We start from the raw sequence: 22,450 nt of genomic DNA, 5'->3' as shown, positions 1-22,450 counted from the left end.
AGATGGACGCTCATCACGGGCTGAAGAATTACGTCTTGCAGTCAGAATTTCATCATTCATGTAAGATGTCTGCTGGGTCGTTCAATCTTACTTTTGTTTTAAATTGAATTAAAAATAAACATCTGCTTATTTAGGAAAAAATAAGCATATAGCATGAAAAGTACAATGAACTCTTCCCTCTGATTCATTGTTTCTTAATCTTTATTTCATTCTACTCTCCTAAGGAGTCTTTTTAGACATTTTCCCCCCAACTGTTCTTCTCCCCATGAAATTTTAATACCGTGGATATACTGTACATCTTTTTAAAAAATTTTTTTAATCTTTATTTATTTTGGGGAGAGAGAGTGTGAGCAGGGGAGGAGCAGAGAGAGAGGGAGACACAGAATCCAAAGCAGACCCCAGGCTCCGAGCTGTCAGCACAGAGCCCGATGTGGGGCTCCAACTCACAGACCGCGAGATCATGACCTGAGCTGAAGTCAGACGCTCAACTGACTGAGCCACCCAGGCGCCCCATACTGTACGTCATTTAATGTGCTGTGATCCTTTGGAGGCCGCAGACTGCTGTGATACCTAACACTGTGTTCCTCTTTGAGGGCAGTGCCGTCCCATTGGTCACACACGCTCTCACCCCCTTCCCATTCCTCAGAGTTACACTGTTAACTTTTTGTTGTGTTTCCTCTCAAAAACTGTGCACATAAACACACATATGTAGTTAATCACTTAATATGTATTATGGAATTCCTATCAGTACATATAGAATTGAATCTTTAAAAATTGATTTGGGGGGCGCCTGGGTGGCGCAGTCGGTTAAGCGTTCGACTTCAGCCAGGTCACGATCTCGCGGTCCGTGAGTTCGAGCCCCGCGTCAGGCTCTGGGCTGATGGCTCAGAGCCTGGAGCCTGTTTCCGATTCTGTGTTTCCCTCTCTCTCTGCCCCTCCCCCGTTCATGCTCTGTCTCTCTCTGTCCCAAAAATAAATAAACGTTGAAAAAAAAATTAAAAAAAAAATTGATTTGGATAGTGTTGCACTCTCCAGATTTCCCCCAATGTAGTTAATGTCCTCTCGATGGACATCTCTGTGTTTCTGTGTCTTTGCTATTAAAAATAATGCTTTGGGCAATAGATACTAGACATCAGTATGGATTCATGTTTTGCCCAATCTAGATCTAGATGATTACATATAGAAATATTTATAGATAAGTATATGAAACCGTCACAGCCAAGAGGTGTCTAAGGAGACATAACAACTAAACGTAACAGGGTACCTGAATGGAATCCTGGAAGAAAAACAGAACATTAGGTCAAAACTAAGGAAATATAGTTGAAGTATGGACTTTCCTTCATAATGTGTCAGTATTGGTCCGTTGGCGGTAATCAATGTGCAATACTAATGTAAGATGTTAATAATAGGAGAAACTGGGTGTGGGGCATATGGGAGCTCTCTGTACTCTCTTTACGATTTTGTTGTAAATCTAAAGTTTACAAAATTAAAGTTTATTAAAATAAAGATGCTGCTTACATCCTCGTACACCTGTATCTGTAAGTACAGCTGTGGGAAAAATGTTCAAAAGTGGATCCCAAAAAGTAGGTATATTTTGAACTTTGTTGTCCTGTAGATTTTATTCTGTTATACAACAACGTTTGGCTTTAAAATCCAGGAGGAACATGGCTTTCATTCTTGTCTGCTTACCGTGCTGAATATTAAATATTTTAAGTATTAAAGCATGAGTTCTGGAATTTTTATATGGCACAACAAACAGTAATATATTAGGATCCTTTCAGTGACTTGATTCTATCTCGAATCCTGTATGGCACAAATCAGAGTATGATTTTGATATATATATATATATATATATATATATATATATATATCCTCCAAATATTCCCTCTGGTCTACTTGTTCATCACTCCCTCCTTACCCCTGAACTCTTGGCAGAACCCCTGATCTTTTTACTGGCTCCATAGTTTTGCTTTCCTCAGAATGTCATAGAGCTGGAATCATATGGTCCGTGGCCTTTTTATATTGACTTCTTTCCCTGGGCAATATGCACGTATGGTGGTTCCCCTGTGTCTTTTTGTGACTTGATATTTCTTTTTATCACCAAATAATACTTGTATGGATGTACCATAGTTTGTTTATCCATTCACCTGTGGGTAACCATGGTCGTTGCTTCCAAGTTTTGGCACTTAGGAACAACTCTGCTCTAAATATTCACGGGGTAGGGTATGGGGGAGGGGAAGCCTCCGATGGTCCTGTGGGGTCTCAGGACCCCGTGGGGTCTCAGGATCTCGGTGCGCCTGTCCCCTTGGGCTGCGACTTTCACTTGTGCTTCTCAGTTTTTTTTTTTTTTTCTCCTTAGGTAAGACAGGCATGCCAGAGGGGGCTGGAGTTGGCTCTTATCTTCCTCCAAGTCTCTTAGGCTCTGATGAAATGATTTTTCCTGAGGGCAGGCCTTGCTAAGGCTCTGGGCACATTTCAACATGGCGCCTTCTCCCTTCCCCCGCCTAAAGTAGTAGGGAAATTTCCTCTGATGTTTACTGTGAGGACTTGGTAGCCCTCCTGGGTGTAAAACTCACAAAAGGTTGGGGCCCTCCTAAGAGTGGCCTACCCACTGGAGTTTTTAGCTCTCAAACTTGTGAGAAGTGAGCCTTCAGCAATTTGCCAACCACTGCTTAGGTTTTCCTGTCTTGGCGCTCTTTGGTGATGAGGTTCTGAACCTCAGCTTCTGCTCCCATAAGTTGTGATTGTCTGTATCTTGCCCATCTCTCTAATTTTTGGAAGAGCAGTTTGCCCTGTGATCTCCGTTCTCTGATGGACCTAAGAAGAGTCGTTGACTTTTGGTGTGTTGAGGTTTTCTGTTGTTGGGAGGACAGGAGTATTGACATCAAAGCTCCGTGCCAGGCTGGAGACCAGACTTATGCATGTATTTTAAACATACTCAGTTTCCTCTCTTTCTCTTGGTTAATTTGAAGTCATTACTATAGTTCGTTGAGAGTACTTCTTAAGCATCATTAATTCATTAACACTGAACCGTGTGTTCTACCAAGTAATGCATACGTTTCAGGTTTGCCATAATTTCCTTTCAGATGTGAAATCTGTCATCTTTGTTTTTTGATCAGGTTTTCCAGCAGTGTTTTCTCTGACTGTTCTAATGCTTTAATTAACAAGGGAGGTATAAATGACTTCTCTTTCTACTCTGGCTCTAGGAGAGGACCCATTGGCATGTGTGCAGGAGGGAATAATGTCCTAATTGAACATTATCTCTTATGACTCATGTCCTCGTTCCCCATTAGTAAGAGGTGTTTCAAGGCTCCATGAGTCTCAGAGATGCAGACTTAATGGATGAGAATCTCCATTAAAAGATCTTATGAGGCAGTGTGTTTCTGGGTATATTTGATGGCTATTTAAAGCTTCACTTTTATTAAGTATCTTGTTGTAACATGTGATGTAAGAGACCCTTTTAATATGGGGAGGGTAGTATGTGCCTTTTCACAAGTTGTTCATGTGAAGAACTAGATCCATTCTTCCTTCTTCCTTAATTTAACACACATTTATCAAGTGCCTGCTGTATGTCAGGCATTGTGCTGGATGTGGGCATCTGTATGCATAAGACACAGTCCTCACCCTAGAGGATTATTTCTGGTCTGGTGTTTTAACACATCGCACGCAGTAATGCTCAGTAATGATTTTTACACGAACGACTGTGGAAATCAGTAGACTGGTCCTGCCTCCAATATTTCTTACTGCAGGATTTGACTTCTCTGTGCATTTGTATCTTCATTTTTATTTATTTTTTTTAAGTTTATTTATTGAGAGAGAGAGAGAGAGAGGGAGGGATCCCAAGCAAGCTCCATGCTGGAACTCACGAACAGTGAGATCATGACCTGAGCCTAAATCAGTTGTCAAATGTTTAACCAGCTGAGCCACCCAGGTGCCTGGTGTATCTTCATTTTTAAAATGGGGACGTTTGGGGCGCCTGGGTGGCTCAGTTGGTTAAGTGTCTGACTTTGGCTTGGGTCACGATCTTGCAGTTCGTGACTTTGAGGCCCGCATTGGGCTTTCTGCTGTCAGCACAGAGCCCGCTTTGGATCTGCTGACTCCCTCTGTCTCTCTCTGCCCTTCCCCCGCTCACGTGCGTGCTCGCTCTCTCTCTCTCTCTCTCTCTCTCTCAAATAAATAAGTAAACATTTAAAAAAGATGGGGACATTGGTATTTGACTTAATTGCTCCACATCCCAGACTTCTATGAACCAGTCTTTCAGTCAACATAGGTACCAACTCTGCTTCATATTCTGTTGGGTGTGAGGTCTACAGCAATGAATCGAATGGGAGAGAAGACAAGAAAACAGGCTTATGTTCAGATAATTTATAACGTTATACATAGATGCTCTAGTAGAGATACATGAACCGTGTATTCTGGTAGTATATTATAAATACACATGTTGATTTTCGTCTTAGGTATGTAGGGAGAGTTTCTTACAGGAAATGACAGTTGAATTGCGTTGTCAAGGAGCATGTAGGGAAGATAAGGAGGAGAAGACCTTGCAGGCAAAGGAAACCTGTTTATAAAGGCACCTGGGTGTGAAAGGTCTTAGAGGGGTCAGGGAGGCATTGGGACTTGGGGTGTGATGGATTGAGTGGTGGTCTCTAAGACTGAATGGCACGAGTGGGAATTGGTGTCCCAGGTTGTAAAGCTAATGTCATTGGGTGCTTTTAAACCCAAGAATGATGTAAACCAGGTTGCTTTGTTACTATGCTAACTATCTACTTTGTGAAGAATGAACTTGGGATAGAGGAAAGCTAGAGGGTTTTACCATTATTGAGGACTAGAATCAGGGGAGAGATACTTTAGAGGAAGGACAGATTGAAGAGAGTTTTTAGGCGATGGGAGCATTTTGATAATCTGTTGGAAGGTGGAAGAATGAGAGGAATCAAGGATGATTCTGAGGTACTAGCTTGAAGACCAGGTACATGATCCCATCTAGGACATCATGCATACAGGACGGAGGAAGTTTTGGTGAAAAGGGAGTTTGATGAGTTCACTTTCTAACATACAGAGTGTGAGGTGCTTATAGGGTATCTGGACAGAGATGGCCAGAATAATACTGTCTAGTAGAACTTCCTGCTGGCATGGAAATGTTCTGTGCCTCCTGTCCAGCGTGATAGCCACTGGCCACGTATAACTGTTGAGCACTTGAAATACCGCTAGTGTAACTGAAGGACTGAATTTTAAGTTTTATTTAATTTTAATTAATTTACATGTAAGCAGCCACATGTAGCTAGTGACTCCATATTTGACACTACAGGCCTAGAAGGTATTGGTTGGAAGGACTGTTCTGGTGCTTATACCTGAGATGGGGTGATTAATCTGCCTGGAACTGAGAGGTTTCCAGGGACACAGGGCTCTTCAGTCTAAAGTGGGAAAGTCCCAGGCAAACCATGATTGTTATCCATCCTAGCCAGAGGTGTTACTGGCCTGTAGTTACGAACTTTAAGTGTCATGCCTCTGAAACAGCTAAGTCTTTTTATCAGCTTTCTGGGCTGGCTATATCATGATTTGCAGCTTGGAGAGAAAACTCCCTTTCTTGGTATTAGGGAGTTGGGAAATAGAAAACCAGCATGATTCTTGAAACACGTGCTCTGCCTGAGATTCTCCTTGTTTCCTCCACATCCTCCTTTTTCTTCCATTCTGTACTCTTATGTAACGATTCCCCTCCCTGGCTGCACATTAGAATCACCTGGGGTGCTCACTTTCTAAAACAAATACGGTGCCCAAGGTCCACCCTAAACTAGTTAAATTAGAATCTTGGGTGGGGGTGGGCAGAGAAGGGGCTAGGCATCTGTATGATTTAAAAGCTCCACAGGTGATCCTAATGTGCAGCCAGGATTGAAAAGTGCAGCTCCCAGACATGCTTCCGCCACTTTGCCAACTTCCCTTTTTTTTTTTTTTTTTTTTTTTTTATAACTACAACACAGTACCATTGATTGTTATTTCCCTTTCTCCTCCTTTTATTTGGTGGAGGGTGGGGGTTGCTGGATTTGATATACTTTGCTGTATCCCTAAGAATAACCATGGCTAACATGTAATGAACACGTAATATACCTAAGGTACTCTTACATCTTACTTTAACTCCTAATCACAACACTATAAGAAAGATGTATGATAATTATTCTTATTCTTCAGATGAGGAATCTGAGATTCAGAGAGAGTCGCCAAATAGACCAGTGTCCCTTGGCTGCACTTTTTAATTACTGTTATATGACCTAATAGTACAGTGAAATAAACTGTACCTGTAAACCCAAGAGATGAAGTCTTCCTAAGCTGTGGATGTCTTTCAGATGAAGAGCATTGGTCAAGTTAATACCTACTTTTGTACCGGGTTACTTCAAGCTTTGGAGGATCTGTATCATCAAATCACTTGAGCTGTGTGACTCACTTCAAAAATTCCCAGTGAGCCAGTTCTGAAACAAAGAGAAGGCTTTCTCTGTGACCCTTTAGCATTGCCAGAGAAGAAGTAGCTGAATAATATAGGTCACTTCAATTTTTGCCAGTTTCGCTGAGGTTAGGGTTGGTTACATGTGTATTCGCTATGGGGTTTGTGTGTGTATGTATGTAAATCTTATTTAGGGCAGTGAGCTTGGTTTTTTATCTTCAAAGAAATAAAAATATAAGTAAATGTTTTTCTCTCCATTAATCCCCTGTCCCCCAGGAGCCCCCTTCCCATTGCCAAGTGGTTAAATTCTTCCTATACTTTTCCTCTGCATTCCCTTTACCTGGCTTTACTTTTGTAAGTTGCACATGGTCACAAGAAAGCATATTTTCTGTGGTTTCCATTAAGTCATGATAGATGAAGGGTAGTTGGGAGTCAGCGGTGTTTCATCTGGATTCTATTGGTCAGAAAATGGAAGAGTAGTATCGGTATTTTTTAAAAGCTTCAAAGCTGTTATCTAATGTTTGAAATAGAAAAAAAATTCTTAATGTCAATATGAGATCGTGGTTTTATAAGCCTTTTATTGTTTGTTTGTAAAGTAGGTCATCAAGAAAAGAGTGGTAAATCAGTTTTGATTTTTCTACTTCATCTGCAGATACTTTTAAATGTCAAGGAAATGAAAATCTCTCAGTAAAATATATTTAGTTTTTGAAAGAATATTAGATACAGTAATAAGATTTGGGACCACAACCATAGACTACCCAATGCATAAGTGCATCTTTTTAGACTCTCTTAGTTTTGTTGCTTTCTGTTAAAAAAGGAGGGGGTCATTTTGTTGATTTTTCATAACTGAGGACAAATTTAGTTTATACCCATTGGTTGGGTTTTGTGTGGTGGAGGCTGAGGAGGAGCTGGTGTGCATAGGACTTCATTCTGTGGTCATTCCAGTCTTTTCTGTTGAAAATGTAATTCTTTATAAAAAGGGCTGTTATCTTTACATGTATCTGTTCAGCTATTTTATGGGCTAATTCTCAAGGATTGTTCTCGGCTTCAATAAAATTGTCCGTTAATTCTTATTTAGAGCGTCACAGAGTGCCGCTAAAACTTCTGGGCATTGGTGGTGTAATCCCATAAATATTTGTTCATTTGGTTGGGTGTTAAGGTTGTGGTCCTGTGATTGCCTTAGCTATTCTAAACCCTTTGGATCACTGATGGAGGATATACTTCACCATGTGAATTGTATGTTTTTTGAGGTGTTCTCTGCTCCAGTGGTTAGAATCCTACACTCCTGGATTTAATGACCAAATTATCTGGGATGTTCTTGAAGCCACTGATGTCTGATTGTTTTTTTCTATCTTTGGGTTATTCATGGAAATAGGAAACTCTGTCCTTTAAAAAACAAACAAACAAACAAACAAACAAACAAACAAACAACTGACCTTTTTGTAGACACATCCCAATGAAAATGTTTTTAAAGTAAAAGTACAAAAATGCAATCTGGGCATGCCCTGGCTCTGTGGCACCAGTCAGGGCGCTGGTCTGGGAACAGGTACCAGCTCTGTTAGGCCCACTTTGTACATTTCATTCCATCCTTAATCGTGGGTCATGCTCTTTCCTCCCATCATAAGCTGTGAACTTCGTATTCTCAACCGTGAGGATATCTAAGAATGGTGCTTTGGCCAGAAGGTGGATGTGGGGGTTCAGGCTACTTTATTTTCCTGGCAGTAGAGGATTTTCAATAATAGGCTGCTGTTTTCTCACATAGTTGGAAATATTTCCCAACGGTTCACATATTTTTCCAACGTAGTGAAATGAATCTGGCTGATATCTGGTCATGTCTTGCTAATCAATGACCTTTGCAGTGCCTGAAAATAGTTGTTCTTAGTTTTATGCTCATGGCATAAATCTTGTGCTTTGTGAATAAAGCAGATGTGTGACACTGAACCGAATGTGTAAGCCTACTTTATTTTCTGGAGGCTGATTTTAAAAAGAAACCTCTGATCACAGCCCCACAGACTAACAGTACTGGAAGGAACTTCACGGAGGACCCACCTGTCTCCTCTCACAGTCCCAAATGCTGAGCATCAAAGAGAAGTGATTTGTCCTAGGTCACTTATGGCTCCTAGGTCTTTCTGTGACCTAGGGAGAGCCGAAAGTTGGCCTGGTGGGCTCACACCTGCTGTGGTCTCTCTCTCTCTCTCTCTTTTTTTTTTTTTTAAATATGAAATTGATTGTCAGATTGGTTTCCATACGACACCCAGTGCTCATACCAACAGGTGCCCTCCTCAATGCCCATCACCCACTTTCCCCTCCCTCCCACCCCCCACCAACCCTCAGTTTGTTCTCAGTTTTTAAGAGTCTCTTATGGTTTGCCTCCCTCCCTCTCTGTAACTTTTTTTTCCCCCTTCCCCTCCCCCATGGTCTTCAGAGACTCTTCTGCGGCCTCTTCTCTGCCCCACCCCCAACCTAGTACACAGACCACAGAGGTTAATTGGATCCAGGGTTTTCCTACAGTAAACTTCTGATAGTGTTATAATGCTGCTTTCCTTTTTTCTCCTTTTAGCCATAGGCGAGTATGAAGACCTCCGAGCCGAGAACCAGAAAACAAAGGAGAAGGTTTGTACTCTACCCTTTCTTTCCTTTCTTCCATGTGTAAAAGCCTAGACGGCATGGCGCATTGTTCTGCCACCAATTTCAGTTAAATGCGAATGAGAGTTTTTTTCTTTTTTCTTTTTTCTTTTCTCCTGCATGTGTGGTTCAAGCTAATATCAACTCCAGGCTCCAGATGGTAAAGACTAGCAGCATGCCACAGTGGGCGCTGCTCTGGGCGATTAAGTACACGGCTAAATGTGCCGCAAGGCACCAGGCCAAGCATCCCGGGCCCCCGAGAACTGTACTTTTTCCTAACAACCAGATTTGGGATCTAGTGATGGAATTGAAAGGGAGGCATTTATCTTTGGGGCTCAGACGCGGTGATTCTGGAGGGAACTCTTTGGCATTAGTCGTTGGTCGTTTAGCCCATCTTTCATAAACCTTTTTGATGCTTGTTTCCTCTCAGAATGTGAATAATATACCGGAAGTTGAAAATCACTCGCTAAGAAGATGGTGGTGCCTGGTGAATATTTTCAGGGGCTCTGGCAGTTTTATTTTGAAACTTAAATAATTGAATTCCACTTACCTTTATAAACTACTTACCTATATGTCTCCGCACAGGTCCATTTAAGATTTATGAATATTTATTTATATATCTTTTTTTCTCACCCTGTAAATTTGAGGAGGGGACAAAAGAGAGGTCTGCATTAAAAAAAAAAAGGAGAGTGCTGAATTAAAATGAAAAGTAGGAGAGGGCAGAACTGTCCATTACATTATTATTATTTTTATTTTTTATTAAAATTTTTTTAAGTGTTTATTTTTGGGAGAGAGAGAGAGAGAGAGAGAGAGAGACTGGGCACAAGCGGGGGAAGGGCAGAGAAAGAGGGAAACAGAATCTGAAGCAGACTCCAGGCTCTGAGCTGTCAGCACAGAGCCCAATGCAGGGCTCGAACTCATGAACTGCAAGATCATGATCTGAGCCGAAGTCGGACACTTAACCAACTGAGCCACCCAGGCACCCCTGTTGTTTTTAGATAGAAACAAAATTTATGCTTAGAAATTACTTTGTTTGACAGAACGAATATTTCAAAGCATGTCTGTGGTGGAAAATTCATAAAACATGTTGTTTGTGGTTATTGAAGATGGTCATCATGGCTGTAAATCATGAGACCTTGTCTTTAACATTTGAGAATAAGATAAGTAATGAAAATTGGCAAATGTTTGTAAACTTGTGGCCTATTTGAGGGTATTTATTGGGTTCTTAATCGTATTTAAAATTTTCCACTCATATTAATTTGCTACCTGTATGATTGGTGGTATTAATAGTATGAACTCTAGTTCATATAAAAGCGGATTTTTAGATCATTATTTTTCACCTACTTTTAAGGCTCCTTTGCTCATTTGTAAATAAATCCTTGATGTTCTGTGACATCTTGAGTTTCTTCTCTTCCTTCCATCAGGTGATTTAGGGAATGGTAGATGGGGGTGATGAAAATCTCTGTGACAGAAAGTGGTTGGTGCATGAATCTCTCATGTGGTAAGAAAGTTCCAGAAAAACAGTTCGACAAGATTCCTAATTCCAACACAATAACCACCAAAACTCGCAGATGTCCTGAGGATGCCGACAGGTGGGGGAGCTTGTGCTTAGATCCTGGTTCCCTGAAGCCCCGTGATTTGGGGGTGGAGCCAGTGGCTGCTGCTTAGGCCACGTGGCTTGAGCATCTTTCCCCAAGAGACCCAACCATCTTCCAGCTTCGGGAGAAAGAGCCAAGAAGTTATCAGTCGAGCCTGTTTTATCAGTTGAGCCTCTTCTGTCGGCCTTCCTGGCCCAGGAGGGGAAGAACAAGACACATTGGAAGGGTTCATTCAGGAGAACTCTTTGACTTAACCTAGAAGTTCTGAGGAGAGAAAGCAAACGAGTGTCTTCATGGGACAGAGAAGGAAGAATATAGAAGACAATGAATAACATAAGAGGCAGAAGAATAAGTTTTTTTTCTTCTCCTCCTTTAATTGTTGCTTACATGCAGACCTAGCATTGCCCCCAAAATAGTAGATGTTCTATAAACATCTATTGGTGGTGGAGGTGATGGTTATTTCACGGAGAGCCACCTTCTGTGGTGAGGCTTCAAGTGAACCATCTGTTGCCCAAGTGGAATTATAGGTAATATGCATTTGGTAAAAGAAGGATTATAAGTTACTTTTGCCCTTTAACTATTTCTTTGTTTTTGTTAAACAATTTTTTTCAACGTTTATTTTTGAGAGAGGGAGAGACAGAGAGAGAGAGAGAGAGAGAGAGGGAGGCAGTGTGTGAGTGGGGGAGGGGCAGAGAGAGAGGGAGACACAGAATCCGAAGCAGGATCCAGGCTCTAAGCTGTCAGCACAGAGCCCGATGTGGGGCTCGAACTCACGAACTGTGAGATCATGATCTGAGCTGGAATCAGACGCTTAACTGACCGAGCCACCCAGACGCCCCCACCCATTAACTATTTCCATGTTTCTCTACACAGAGTGTGGCCCGATACTTTTGTAACATCTGTATGCATTACTGACCTTCTTCTGTTCTAATACTTTAAAAATAACTATTAACAGAAACGGGAAGAAAAAAATGGAAGCAGTATGGAACACTGTGGTTGTGGGTAAAACAACACAGAGTGGTTTTAAGTTCATCGCGTTCTGTTCATCTTCTGGTAAAAGGCTAACAGGTTTATTATTGAAAAATTTTTTTTTCCAAAAAAGGGGGGCTGTATTACAAAGGAGGGAAGCATATAATAAAAGCCTTTTATGCAGCACAGAATGAGTAAAAGCAGCGTTAGTTCTGGCGGTGGTAAATGGAGAACACCATTTTCTCTGGCAAAGCACTTTCTTGTGCCTGCCTGAGTGAGCTTTGTCTCATCCCTATCCGCAAATACACATGGCCATCCTTACCTCGCAGACCCAGAGCAGAGTTTAAAATTAGTCAAGGAGAGGAAATTAAAGTAAAACTCCTTTTGCCATATTTAATTTGACCCGGGGGAATTTTGCACAAGTGGAAGGGACCAAAAGAAACACATTGCAAGTTGTCTCTCCCTTCTTCGTGTCCACATCCAGTCTGTCTTTGTTGCTAGGTCACGAACCTTATCAATGAGAAGAGACAATGGGTGTGATTTTTTTTGGGTAAGATATTTTTATGCTCTGTTTGGAGTCTCCTCCAAGAGATGTCATGTCTCTTCAGAGCCGGCAGTTGCTTAAGCGGCTGTGTTTGTTGAGAAGCTACTATGGGCCATGCACACTCACTTGTCTTCCTCGTCCAATACTCCAGACAGCTCTGTGTCAGCTCCAGTGCAGAGAACAGACCCTGAGAGCTTGACAGAGTCTAGATTCCTATGTGGGTCTTCTGACCACAAATGTTCTTTTTGAAGCAGGTAAGCTTACGGGAGCTGATTGACTTTCTCCACCAAGGTCTTGGTTTTATTTGGTTTTATTTGTAGTTCTTTGTTGTTAGCTCGTGAATTTTCCACAGCCAGTTATCAGACTCCATACTTTTCTGGATCGTTTATCTCGACCATCGATAGGTCTGTATTTTTAAGTACAGTTTCAGTTTTTATTTTTTATTTATTTATTTTTTTTTTTTCAACGTTTATTTATTTTTGGGACAGAGAGAGACAGAGCATGAACGGGGGAGGGGCAGAGAGAGAGGGAAACACAGAATCGGAAACAGGCTCCAGGCTCTGAGCCATCAGCCCAGAGCCTGACGCGGGGCTCGAACTCACGGACCGCGAGATCGTGACCTGGCTGAAGTCGGACGCTTAACCGACTGCGCCACCCAGGCGCCCCCAGTTTCAGTTTTTAAAAACTGAAAGTTAAATAGCGAGTGAATCGTAATGTCAGAAGACTCACGTGTGTGAGTGTGTGTGCGTGTAGATTCTGGCACAGGTGTGCCAAGGGTAAGAGGAGAGACCTGGAGGGGTGGGCCAGTCTTTCGAGGATCTTTTCCTTCGCAGGTGTCCTTATTTAAGAAAAATGGAATGTTGCTCATTTTGTGGTTTTTCTCATTGTCTGTGAGGATGGAATCAAAATCTGTTTGAGAGGGAAGACTTTTTGTTGAATGCCTTCTGAGTCCTGGAGTATATAAAGAAAAAATACACGAAGGTCCCACTCTCGAGTGAAACAACTCGAATGAGGGACACAGGAAGTGGGCAAATAACTTGGATAAATTGTGCTGTGAGTGCCTGGGGCCTGGGGGTGGGATGGGAAAAGGACGAAAAGATAAGGATCCTCCCTTCATCCGTGTGACAAACTCTTACTAGCTCTTAATGCTTGGCTCACGTGTCCCTTATTTTTTTCAAAGTTTTCTCCAACTTTCTCGCAAGCAGAATTGTTTACTTCTTTATAACAAAATATCTGTGTGTATTTCTTACGTACTGATCGCATTTTCTCAACCAAAACTATTATCAAAATATTCTAGAGCGTACAAGTAAGCTGTATGGGGTTGGGTTAAAGTGTAAAAAGGGTCCCAAACGTGCCTTTATGGAAAGGGTGCTACTTTCTCTAATTTTTTGGCCTAGTTGCTAAACGACATTGTCAACAGTATGTTAAAGAGCAAGAAAGCCTGTCACGTGGAAGTCCACGACCCTTCCAAATCTGTTTTTTTGAGGTATGGACAAATAGAAGATGATGTATTGTGGGATCAGTCAAGTAAAATGTGGTCGTTTGCTCGGGAAGCAGGCGCCACATTAGTCATGCTTCTAATGCTTCCACAGTCGAAGGGCATTCTCCTTATGACTCATTCAGGATCTTTGTCATAATTGTTTGGGGTTTTTTCCTATATGGGGGGGGCGAAGCCTCACTGAGCTTTTAATGGAATAGCTTTCACATTTCTCAGGGTGGCGTGTGTGTGTGTGCGTGTGCGTAAAAAGAAGGAAATCTGTATAATAGAAGAATGTCTGCCTTTAAACAGTAAGTATTTATATTTAATATTGTGTCTTGAGATTGAGTTTTGAAATGAATAAATGTTTAAGTGGCTGATTAGAAGCCGTTTGGATGAGCTACTGTCACAGTGCATCAGGCGGCTCTGTCAGCTTGCCAGGAACAATGAATGAAAGGGAATGAGACAGACACTTTCCAAGACTTACGTTTCAAGAAGCCAGATATATGATACTGTTTGCATCTTGGCTCCCGTTTTCTATTGTTAGCATTTCTTTCTCTTGTGTAAATTTCAGAGGTGAAGGTCCCAAAGTATTTTATTAAAAAAAAATCAGTAAAGAAGCCACTTTAAAGAGCGAGATACGCATCCATTATGCTAACTGTTCATGCATAATACATCCACATACATGCAGTTTCTTTAGAACAGAGTGGCAAGTGGTTGTGCCAGAGAAAAAGTAATTACTTAGCAGTTTGAAAGTGAAAATGAGTCTCTTATTAACAGCAATCTATCCAGAAACAAAGAGCAAGGATCTCTGTTCTGAGGACATGTGTTTCCATCGAACACACAATACCTAGAATTTGGAGAATGCTGTAAGACAGCTTCAGGGGGCAGCTACTGCTTTATTGCCTGTGAAAATTGGAGGGAAAGAACTTTGAATTGGAAGAAAGAACGCCACCAAAAGAGAAGGAGGGTGAGGGGAATCCCATGTGAGGGGGAATGAGTTCAGTTACTGTGTTCTTTAAGGAGAAGCCCAGGCACGTTCTAGCCCAGCTTCCCCAGGTGGAAGACTCTCCCCACCATTATCCAAGTTCATCACCAGAGATCCCAAAACAGGTAAATAGGCACCATTCTGCTGCCATGCGTGCTTCAACTTTTAAGTGTTGTAACTTCAAGAAAAATAAGTAAAAACGGTGGAGGGCTGCCTCCTTCTCAGATCTGGTGTTGTAGCCTCTGCCATGTGTTCCCCTTGTACAGCGTTGGTCTCATTCTAGCAAGTGTTTTTATGAATTGCTTCTTTCTGGGTAGGTTGCAGGTTTCGTGAGAGCGTGCTGTCTGTTACGTGCCTCCCGCCCCCCGTATTCCGCCCCCGTGCTTAACACAGTGCCTGGCACGTGTGGGTGCTGTAGGAGTAATTTGTTCAGTGCTTGGAGGAAGGAAATGGAGGCATTCGGTGATTACAGGAGACACCTGCTTAGAAGTCTCATTCAGTCAACTAAGGTAGTTGTCTTGTGTGGATTGTCTACTTTGTTGATGTTGTGTCCGTGCAGTGTGTGTGCGCCCTTCTTGGGTCCCAGACGCGCCTTTCTGTCTAGGCTGGCAACCCTGCACTGCATTTGTGTACCGTGGAGATAAACATGAATGTTTATGTGAGTGGAAGTTAGACACAATTCAGAATATTGGGACTTTTCTTGCCTCAAATATACACACAGCGACACGTAAAGAAAGCTTAGTGTCTACCACAGTTCTCTGTATTTCTGCTGAGCCCCGTGAAGCAGATACTGTTGTATAAACAGTTGATGTGTGAGGGAGAAGGAAGGGAGGTGCCCGTTTTGGTGGGGGGAGGGAGGGATTGCCAGTTCACCCTGGAGAGACTTACCTCTGCGCATCATTCTGCCAAGTGCTTTGAAATGCTGGTTTCTTTTCAGAAGCCAGGTATCTGCCTGGACGAGGCTCAAGGAACATTCGTGGAACAGAGCCAGGCCTTCGCACATTGAGGCCAGGGCCTCTAATATTCAAAACCAGCAAGGCCAACCTCTGGCTAATTCACCACTTCATAAAGAGCCAATATAGAGACTCTAGAATCGACCTCATGTCATCCAGCTAGCTTAACACAGTCAGCCCTCGTGCTGCCGGGTTCTACCCCAGCCGCCGGCTATACAGAGAGTCGTTGGGCATCATAATGAAGTGACGTGGGCCCAGGAACATCTGTTGCTATTGCAAAGTCTCCATGAGCAATTCTCACACAAAAAGAAACAGTTTCTACAAATGCTGCAGCTGTGTGGGCAGGGTAGAGGAAGGGGTAGGGTGGGTGAGGGGCTTCTGCAGGACATAAAGACGCAACATTCTCCCAAAAAGGCCCAGAATCCTTGCTAACTTCCCTCTGTGGGTAGAATGAGAGAAAGGTTACAAGGTATTTTTGGGGGTTCCCCTAAAATGATAAAATAAGTGGATATTTGGATTTCTGCTTAAGTAAAGGGGTACGTCCTTCATATTTTGTTCAGCTCTGGTTTGGAGTAAGTCAGCTGCATTTGCCGCATGTGTAGATTCCCCCTCCCCCCGCAACACACACCCCTTTCAGTATCCATAGCAGATGGTAAATTCTGTGGCTGCCAGTTCTATCATAATGCGGTTGCAGAAAATAGAAAGCAAAGCCACACGAAGACCCCTGCTAGAATACAGCTGGGTTTGGGAGACGCTTCTGAATCCTCTGGTGATGCCTGTAGGGGTCGTGTCAAAAACATATGGCCGGATGGTAGAAACCGGTTCCTGGCACGTTAGAGTAAGACTGTGATACTGAGACCTGTTATTAACCAAACCTGTCTACCTGGGCCTTATGAGCGGAGAGCATGGGCATAAAGCTTTACTTCTGGGGAACTGGTATAAGCCCACCTAAAATTGTCATGTGTGGTTCATGACCAGTAAATGGTACCTGCACGGGTGGTTTGTGTGTGATGTCTGTCGGTGGTCTTTTTCCAATCCCAGTAGGCAGAATGCTATCGTGTTTAATGTTCATATCTCAGTGAAAACCCTGGTTTTTCATTTTTTTTTAAATGTTTATTTATTTTTGAGACAGAGAGAGACAGAGCATGAACGGGGGAGGGTCAGAGAGAGGAAGACACAGAATCTGAAACAGGCTCCAGGCTCTGAGCTGTCAGCACAGAGCCCGATGCGGGGCTCGAACTCATGGACCACAAGATCATGACCTGAGCCGAAGTCGGCTGCTTAACCGACTGAGCCACCCAGGCGCCCCAACCCTGGTTTTTGATTTAGGGAAGAATTAAATTCACCTTGATTCTTTCAGGTGGAGCTTGGAGAGGGATATAGAAGAATCCAAGTGGTATTAAGTAAGGGACAACACGCCCAAGCGCCAAATCTTAAATGAAGACGGTTTTTCACAGGGCATGTTATACCTTTCAGAAATGTCAGATTAAGAAACATGAAGTTAACTCGAAAGAAAGCATCAGATCTATTTCACTTGGCAATCATAACTCAGGCATGTAAGTCTAGTCAGAAATTATGTTTCGCTTATGCTCATTTAGACTAAACTGTGAGTTGTTGGAGGTGGGTGTGCCGACTGGCAGGGTGGCGGGGTAGTTCCACAGAAACAGAAGCCTCATTCTAGAAAACAAGAAGAACATTCCTGAAACAGCTGGCTAGCTAAGCGTTCCGTCCCTTTGGGGAAAGATCTAACAAAGCTTATTTGAGAATCCAGAACTCTAGTGTTTAGAATTGTAAACACCAAAATGAATGAATGAATGAATGAATGCAGTTTATCTGTTAAGTTGTAACTTGAAACTCAATTAGACGGCATTACTTCCCCTCCCACAGAGGAGAAATTCCTCAAGAAGACCTGAATGAAAGAATATGCCTTCTCAAGGAAATGGTCTGGGCTGATCCCTCTTCGGGAGGGTGTAAGTCAGGATTTAGTAAACAGCCTTGCTGATTTAGCACCAGTGCCTCTTCCGTGTACTCTTGCCAGAATGGATTTTCCCCAAATGAATGGACATAGGTTTTTTGGTTTTGGTTTTTTTTTTTTTTAAGTTTCAGTTCCTGAGACATTAAAGGGGAAGGCTGAACTGTTTATGTCTTAATTTTTTTTAATTAAGAAAAATATTTTAAAAGCACAGAAAAGGGCAGAGATTGATGTAACAAATATGGCCCTCACAGAATTAAATGTTGTTTTTTTTTTTTTTTTTTTTAACTAAAAAAGAATGCTGCAGGTAAAATCGAAGGTCCCCCGTGTCGCTCTGCCCTGGGCCCCTTCCCCTCCTTGTTTTAAGAGCCAATTGCCATGATAAATTGTGTACGTGTCCTTTTATTATGTGTTTTTATATGTTTTATATATGCCATATGTATTGTGAAATGTACATTCATAGTATACTATAGCATAGTATATAAAGTGATTTTATTCGCTTAAGGTATACTTTGGTATATGTGAATCAAGTCCTTTTTTTTTTTTTTTTTTTCTTTTGTGCACCGAGTCCTTTTATTCGCCATTAGGGCTTTTACGGTGTATGTTGACACAGAGCTTACGTGCATTCGCTGTCACTGGTGTCTAGTGTGTTATGTAAAAACACCATGATTTATTGTTACTACAAATGTCACGCATGTATGTACAGATCGGCTTGTATTAGAGATTCCAGTAACAGAATCTATAAGTGGAATTTCAGGGGCGCCTGGCTGGCTCAGTCGGAAGAGCATGCGACTCTTGACCTCGGGGTTGTGCGTTCGAGCCCCACGTTGGGTGTAGAGATTACTTGCAAATAAAGTCTTTAAAGAAAAAGTGGAATTGCCGAGTCACAGGGTACGTGCATTTTCAGTTTTGGTAGTTTGTGATGCCAGTGGACACTCCCACCAGCAGCGTGTGAGGGTTTTCTGACTCCCGAGAGCAAACTTTTTCCATTTTTGCCAGTCTGATGGATGAGACTATCTCATTGTCTTTATTTGGGTTTTCCAGATTATCAGTGGCATCATGACGTTTTAACCATTGTAAATTGAAATGGAAAATATCCAAAGGCATGAAATCCCAATATGTTTATCTGGCACGGTAGGATTCAAATATAATTTAAAGTTGTGCTTTATTCACATGACCCTCTGGTAATGGTATTAGAGTAGTCCCAGAAAATTCAGAAATTAATTCTCACTCTAATAGTTAAAAATAACTTTTTAAAGTTTTAGACACCTACGATGAAAATCTTTCTGAAATGTGTTATACTTAACCCGGTTTGTGAAACTCATGGGTAAGTCGCATCAGTCCTCATAATGAACGTGAGGCTTTTATAGCATTAATACCTTCAGGGCTTGTAAAACTAAGGGATGCTTGTTTCTATACCAGACACACTGGAAGGTCCTCATGCTTTAAAAGTTATTTTTGCCTTTTAAGGTCTTACTTCTCCTAGTCTTTTCAGTGAGTCCTCCCACCTTTTAAAACTAAAAATTTGTTGGGGCACCTGAGTGGCACAGTTGGTTGAGCGTTAAGTCTCTTGATTTCGGCTCAGTTCACAATCCCAGGGTCGTGGGATCAAGCCCCACTCTCTCTCTCTCTCCCTCCCTCTGCCCCTCTCCCCAGCTTGTACTCGCTCTCTTTCTCTAAAAACCAAAACAAAAAAAACCCCACAAAAAACCCTAAAAAATAGTTTGTCAGTGACACATGCTTATTGTGGAATATTTTGTCTTCTCTTATTTTAATTTGCTACCTTCTCTGTAGAATTCTGAGGATGCAAGGATATCTTTTTCCCTGAGTGAAGGTTTCAAGGGACGCAGGGCAGCAGTTTGTGTTCAAGTGTCATCACTTCCGGTTGTGCGCAGGTGTTCTGAATAGTTCTGGAGAGATCGTTCCTATCCAGTTTCAGGGAATCTGAGCTGCAGATGTGGGGGGTGTTCACTGTATTAGCCAAATACCCACTTAAAAAGAGGCACATATATTCTCTTAAAAGAGTGATTTGAACTCAAGGATGTTAAATGGGTCCATTCCTGAGGAGATAACGAGCAGGAGGATGACTCATTATCTTAGAAGGTCCAAGGAAAGTGGCCAGATACAAATGGTACAAAGACCATGCGATTGAGTAGAGTAAGTACCATGTGACCATGAATGCTTCTTAAAGGTTTTAAATTTTCGTTTTCTTCTCATAAAATTGTTACTGTTTGTAAGTTTGCTCTTTTTTGCCTTCCCAAGCTTATGATAAAAATTTAACGTTTCCGTGTTTTCTCATTTCAGTGCGACAAAATTAGGCAAGCTTATGGTAAAACTTTAACATTTCCGTGTTTTCTCATTTCAGTGCGACAAAATTAGGCAAGCTTATGATAAAAATTTAACGTTTCTGTGTTTTCTCATTTCAGTGCGACAAAATTAGGCAAGAACGAGATGAAGCTGTTAAAAAACTGGAGGAATTTCAGAAAAGTATGTAAGCCTTTCATTGGAATTATTGTAAACACACCCCAACTGTGTTTTGGGATTATGTGGGTAGGCACGGCCCCTGTGTTTAGTTGCCGCTGCATTGAGTATCCAAGAAAGCAAGAATTGTCTTCCCATTTGCCCCCCACCCCCCACAATGTCCTGGCATTACTGTGATTTTCAAACAAATGCAATGAGCATTATTGTTTTATGAGTATGTTATTATAAAAGACAGTTTGCCCTTGTTATGAAAAAATTTTACTATGTAGAACAGTCGAAGGAGAACAAAAATTACTTGTTATCTTGACTCTGAGAAAAGGCAGCGTTAGTGTTTTATAGTCTTTCTTTCTTGGTCTTTTGTCTGTAGGCAATATGTGTGTCCACAAAAAGCAAAGCCATGCTTTGCATTTAGTTTTGCAGCCTGCTCTTTTCAGGAAATGGTGTATTTTTTGCATGTCAGTAGAGATGTATATTTGTTTTAATTTGTTTTTATATTAATTTGTTTGAGTATTTGTTTTAATTGTTGTCCATCTTATTCTCTTATATGATCGTACCATAATTTATTTAAACATTTTTTTTCAATGATAGATGATGGATTCTTTTGGAGTTTTAGATATCCTAAATAATGCCATGTCAAGTATTCTTACACATCTTTAGAGTGGTCTGATTTGTCTCTTACCTTAATTCATAGAAAAGGAATTCTAGTTCACAGAACTTACACATTTTTTTAAGAGTTTGCATGTTTGAAATGGCCCCGTCTCACCAGGGAAAGTCACATGCCCATAAAAGCTGTAATAATCTAAATTTCTGCTATGGTCTTATTTTTGTATGTGATCCAAATCTGTTATTTAAAATTTTTTTTAACATTTATTTATTATTGAGAGACAGACACAGAGTGTGAGCAGGGGAGGGACAGAGTGAGGGGGAGACACAGAACCTGAAGCAGGAGCCAGGCTCTGAGCTGTCAGCACAGAGCCCGACGCAGGGCTCAAACCTACAACCCTCAAGATCATGACCTGGGCTGAAGTCGGCTGAAGTCGGATGCTTAACCAACTGAGCCACTCAGGCGCCCTTATCCAAATCTGTTATTACCTTATCCCCTAAGATAGAATATATCTGGTCACACTCAGAAGGAGCAGAAAGAAATATGTCATGGGAAGAGGACCAGACCTTAGCAGGAAAAGTGACCCTCTCCCTTGGAAGCAAGATCTTTCCCATCTTTCTGCAGATGCTGCATTAGGCTGTTTGATTGTATCATAAAATGTTGACTGGGTAACTACACAACAAAACAGTTTTTTCTTGCTGAAGGTTAAACAGCCATAAAAATGCAGCATTATCGTTAATTTCAATAGCCAGTTTATGTTTATTTCAAGGGTCTGGCTGTAACCAAATCTCAGGGGAATATTGTTGATGTTACCTATCTTTGGAGGCCAGTACGCTATGACAGAAATATGTCTTATTTGTGAATGTGTGAATTGCAATGGGTGTAGGACTTTCTTCTTCCCTGATGCAGAATTAATGGGATGTTCTAACACCAAGTCACACCGAAAGGGTTATGCCATGGGCATGGTTACCAATTCATGTTCTCGAATCAACTCTTGATAGTGGATTGGCATGCTGTGTGTAGCGGGAATAATTCAAGTTCTTATGGTTGGACTTACCATAAAATGCTTTGGTCGGGTAGGTAGTAGGCATTTTGCCTCTTGTGTTATGCACACGTGGAAGGGGCTTCCCCCCAAATCAGCCTACCTTTAGAGTAACACATAAACTGCTCTCATCTACTTCTTTTTCCCTCTGTCTTTGTCTCTTTTCTCTAAATACCTTTGATAGTTTTAAAAATTCACACTTTCCCCTACGAGCACCTCAAAGCCTGAAAGAATCAATTGAAAGGTTAGTACAACAATCTTTATTGCTGTCTTCATTTAATTTTTCACTTTTCTAAGTCAGCTCAACCTTAAAACTTGGATGACAGGAAAACACAGTGCTGACTCTTGACTCGTCTCAAAAGAACAGGAAATGGGGATGAAGAAAACTTTGAATATTTGTTAAAACATTACGACTGTGGTCGATGACCTTTGAACCGAGGGTGGAAGTTCAGGTTTGGAAGGGAATGCCTCAGTTACCACCCGTAAAAAGCGCCCTTTGGTGTCAATCCACCTAGCCCTGAACGATTTCTGCATTCGTAAGATTGGGATAAATGATCCTGCCTCACAGGCTGTTCAAGGAATAAATGAGATACTTCATGTAAAAAGTGCTGAATGCATGGCCTGGCGTTAGAGTTCAAGGACTCAGTAAATGTTAGCTGCTGCTGCCAGCATCTCATTCACTGCCCCGGCCAGAGTGCCCTTCAGTGTTAAGAGGACAGGAGTTAGTTCACGATTTCATTTTTGGACACTGATCTTGACATTTG

At 41.7% G+C, this 22,450-nt stretch overlaps 1 protein-coding gene across 3 annotated transcripts in view; it reads left to right on the top strand.

Moving 5' to 3' along the window:
* Positions 1–22,450, top strand: part of SHTN1 (shootin 1) — a 100,514-nt gene that overhangs the window by 5,491 nt on the left and 72,573 nt on the right. For all 3 annotated transcript variants that reach the window (XM_045439086.1, XM_045439088.1, XM_045439087.1), the window contains exons 2-3: positions 8,994–9,046; positions 19,986–20,046. In XM_045439086.1, the coding sequence (XP_045295042.1) occupies positions 8,994–9,046; positions 19,986–20,046 (114 nt within the window). The remainder of the gene's footprint in view (positions 1–8,993; positions 9,047–19,985; positions 20,047–22,450) is intronic.

Source organism: Leopardus geoffroyi, chromosome D2, assembly GCF_018350155.1.
Source record: "Leopardus geoffroyi isolate Oge1 chromosome D2, O.geoffroyi_Oge1_pat1.0, whole genome shotgun sequence".
Classification (NCBI taxonomy): Eukaryota; Metazoa; Chordata; class Mammalia; order Carnivora; family Felidae; genus Leopardus; species Leopardus geoffroyi.
Note: the sequence above shows the minus strand (reverse complement) of the source record. Positions and strands in the feature narration are given on the sequence as shown.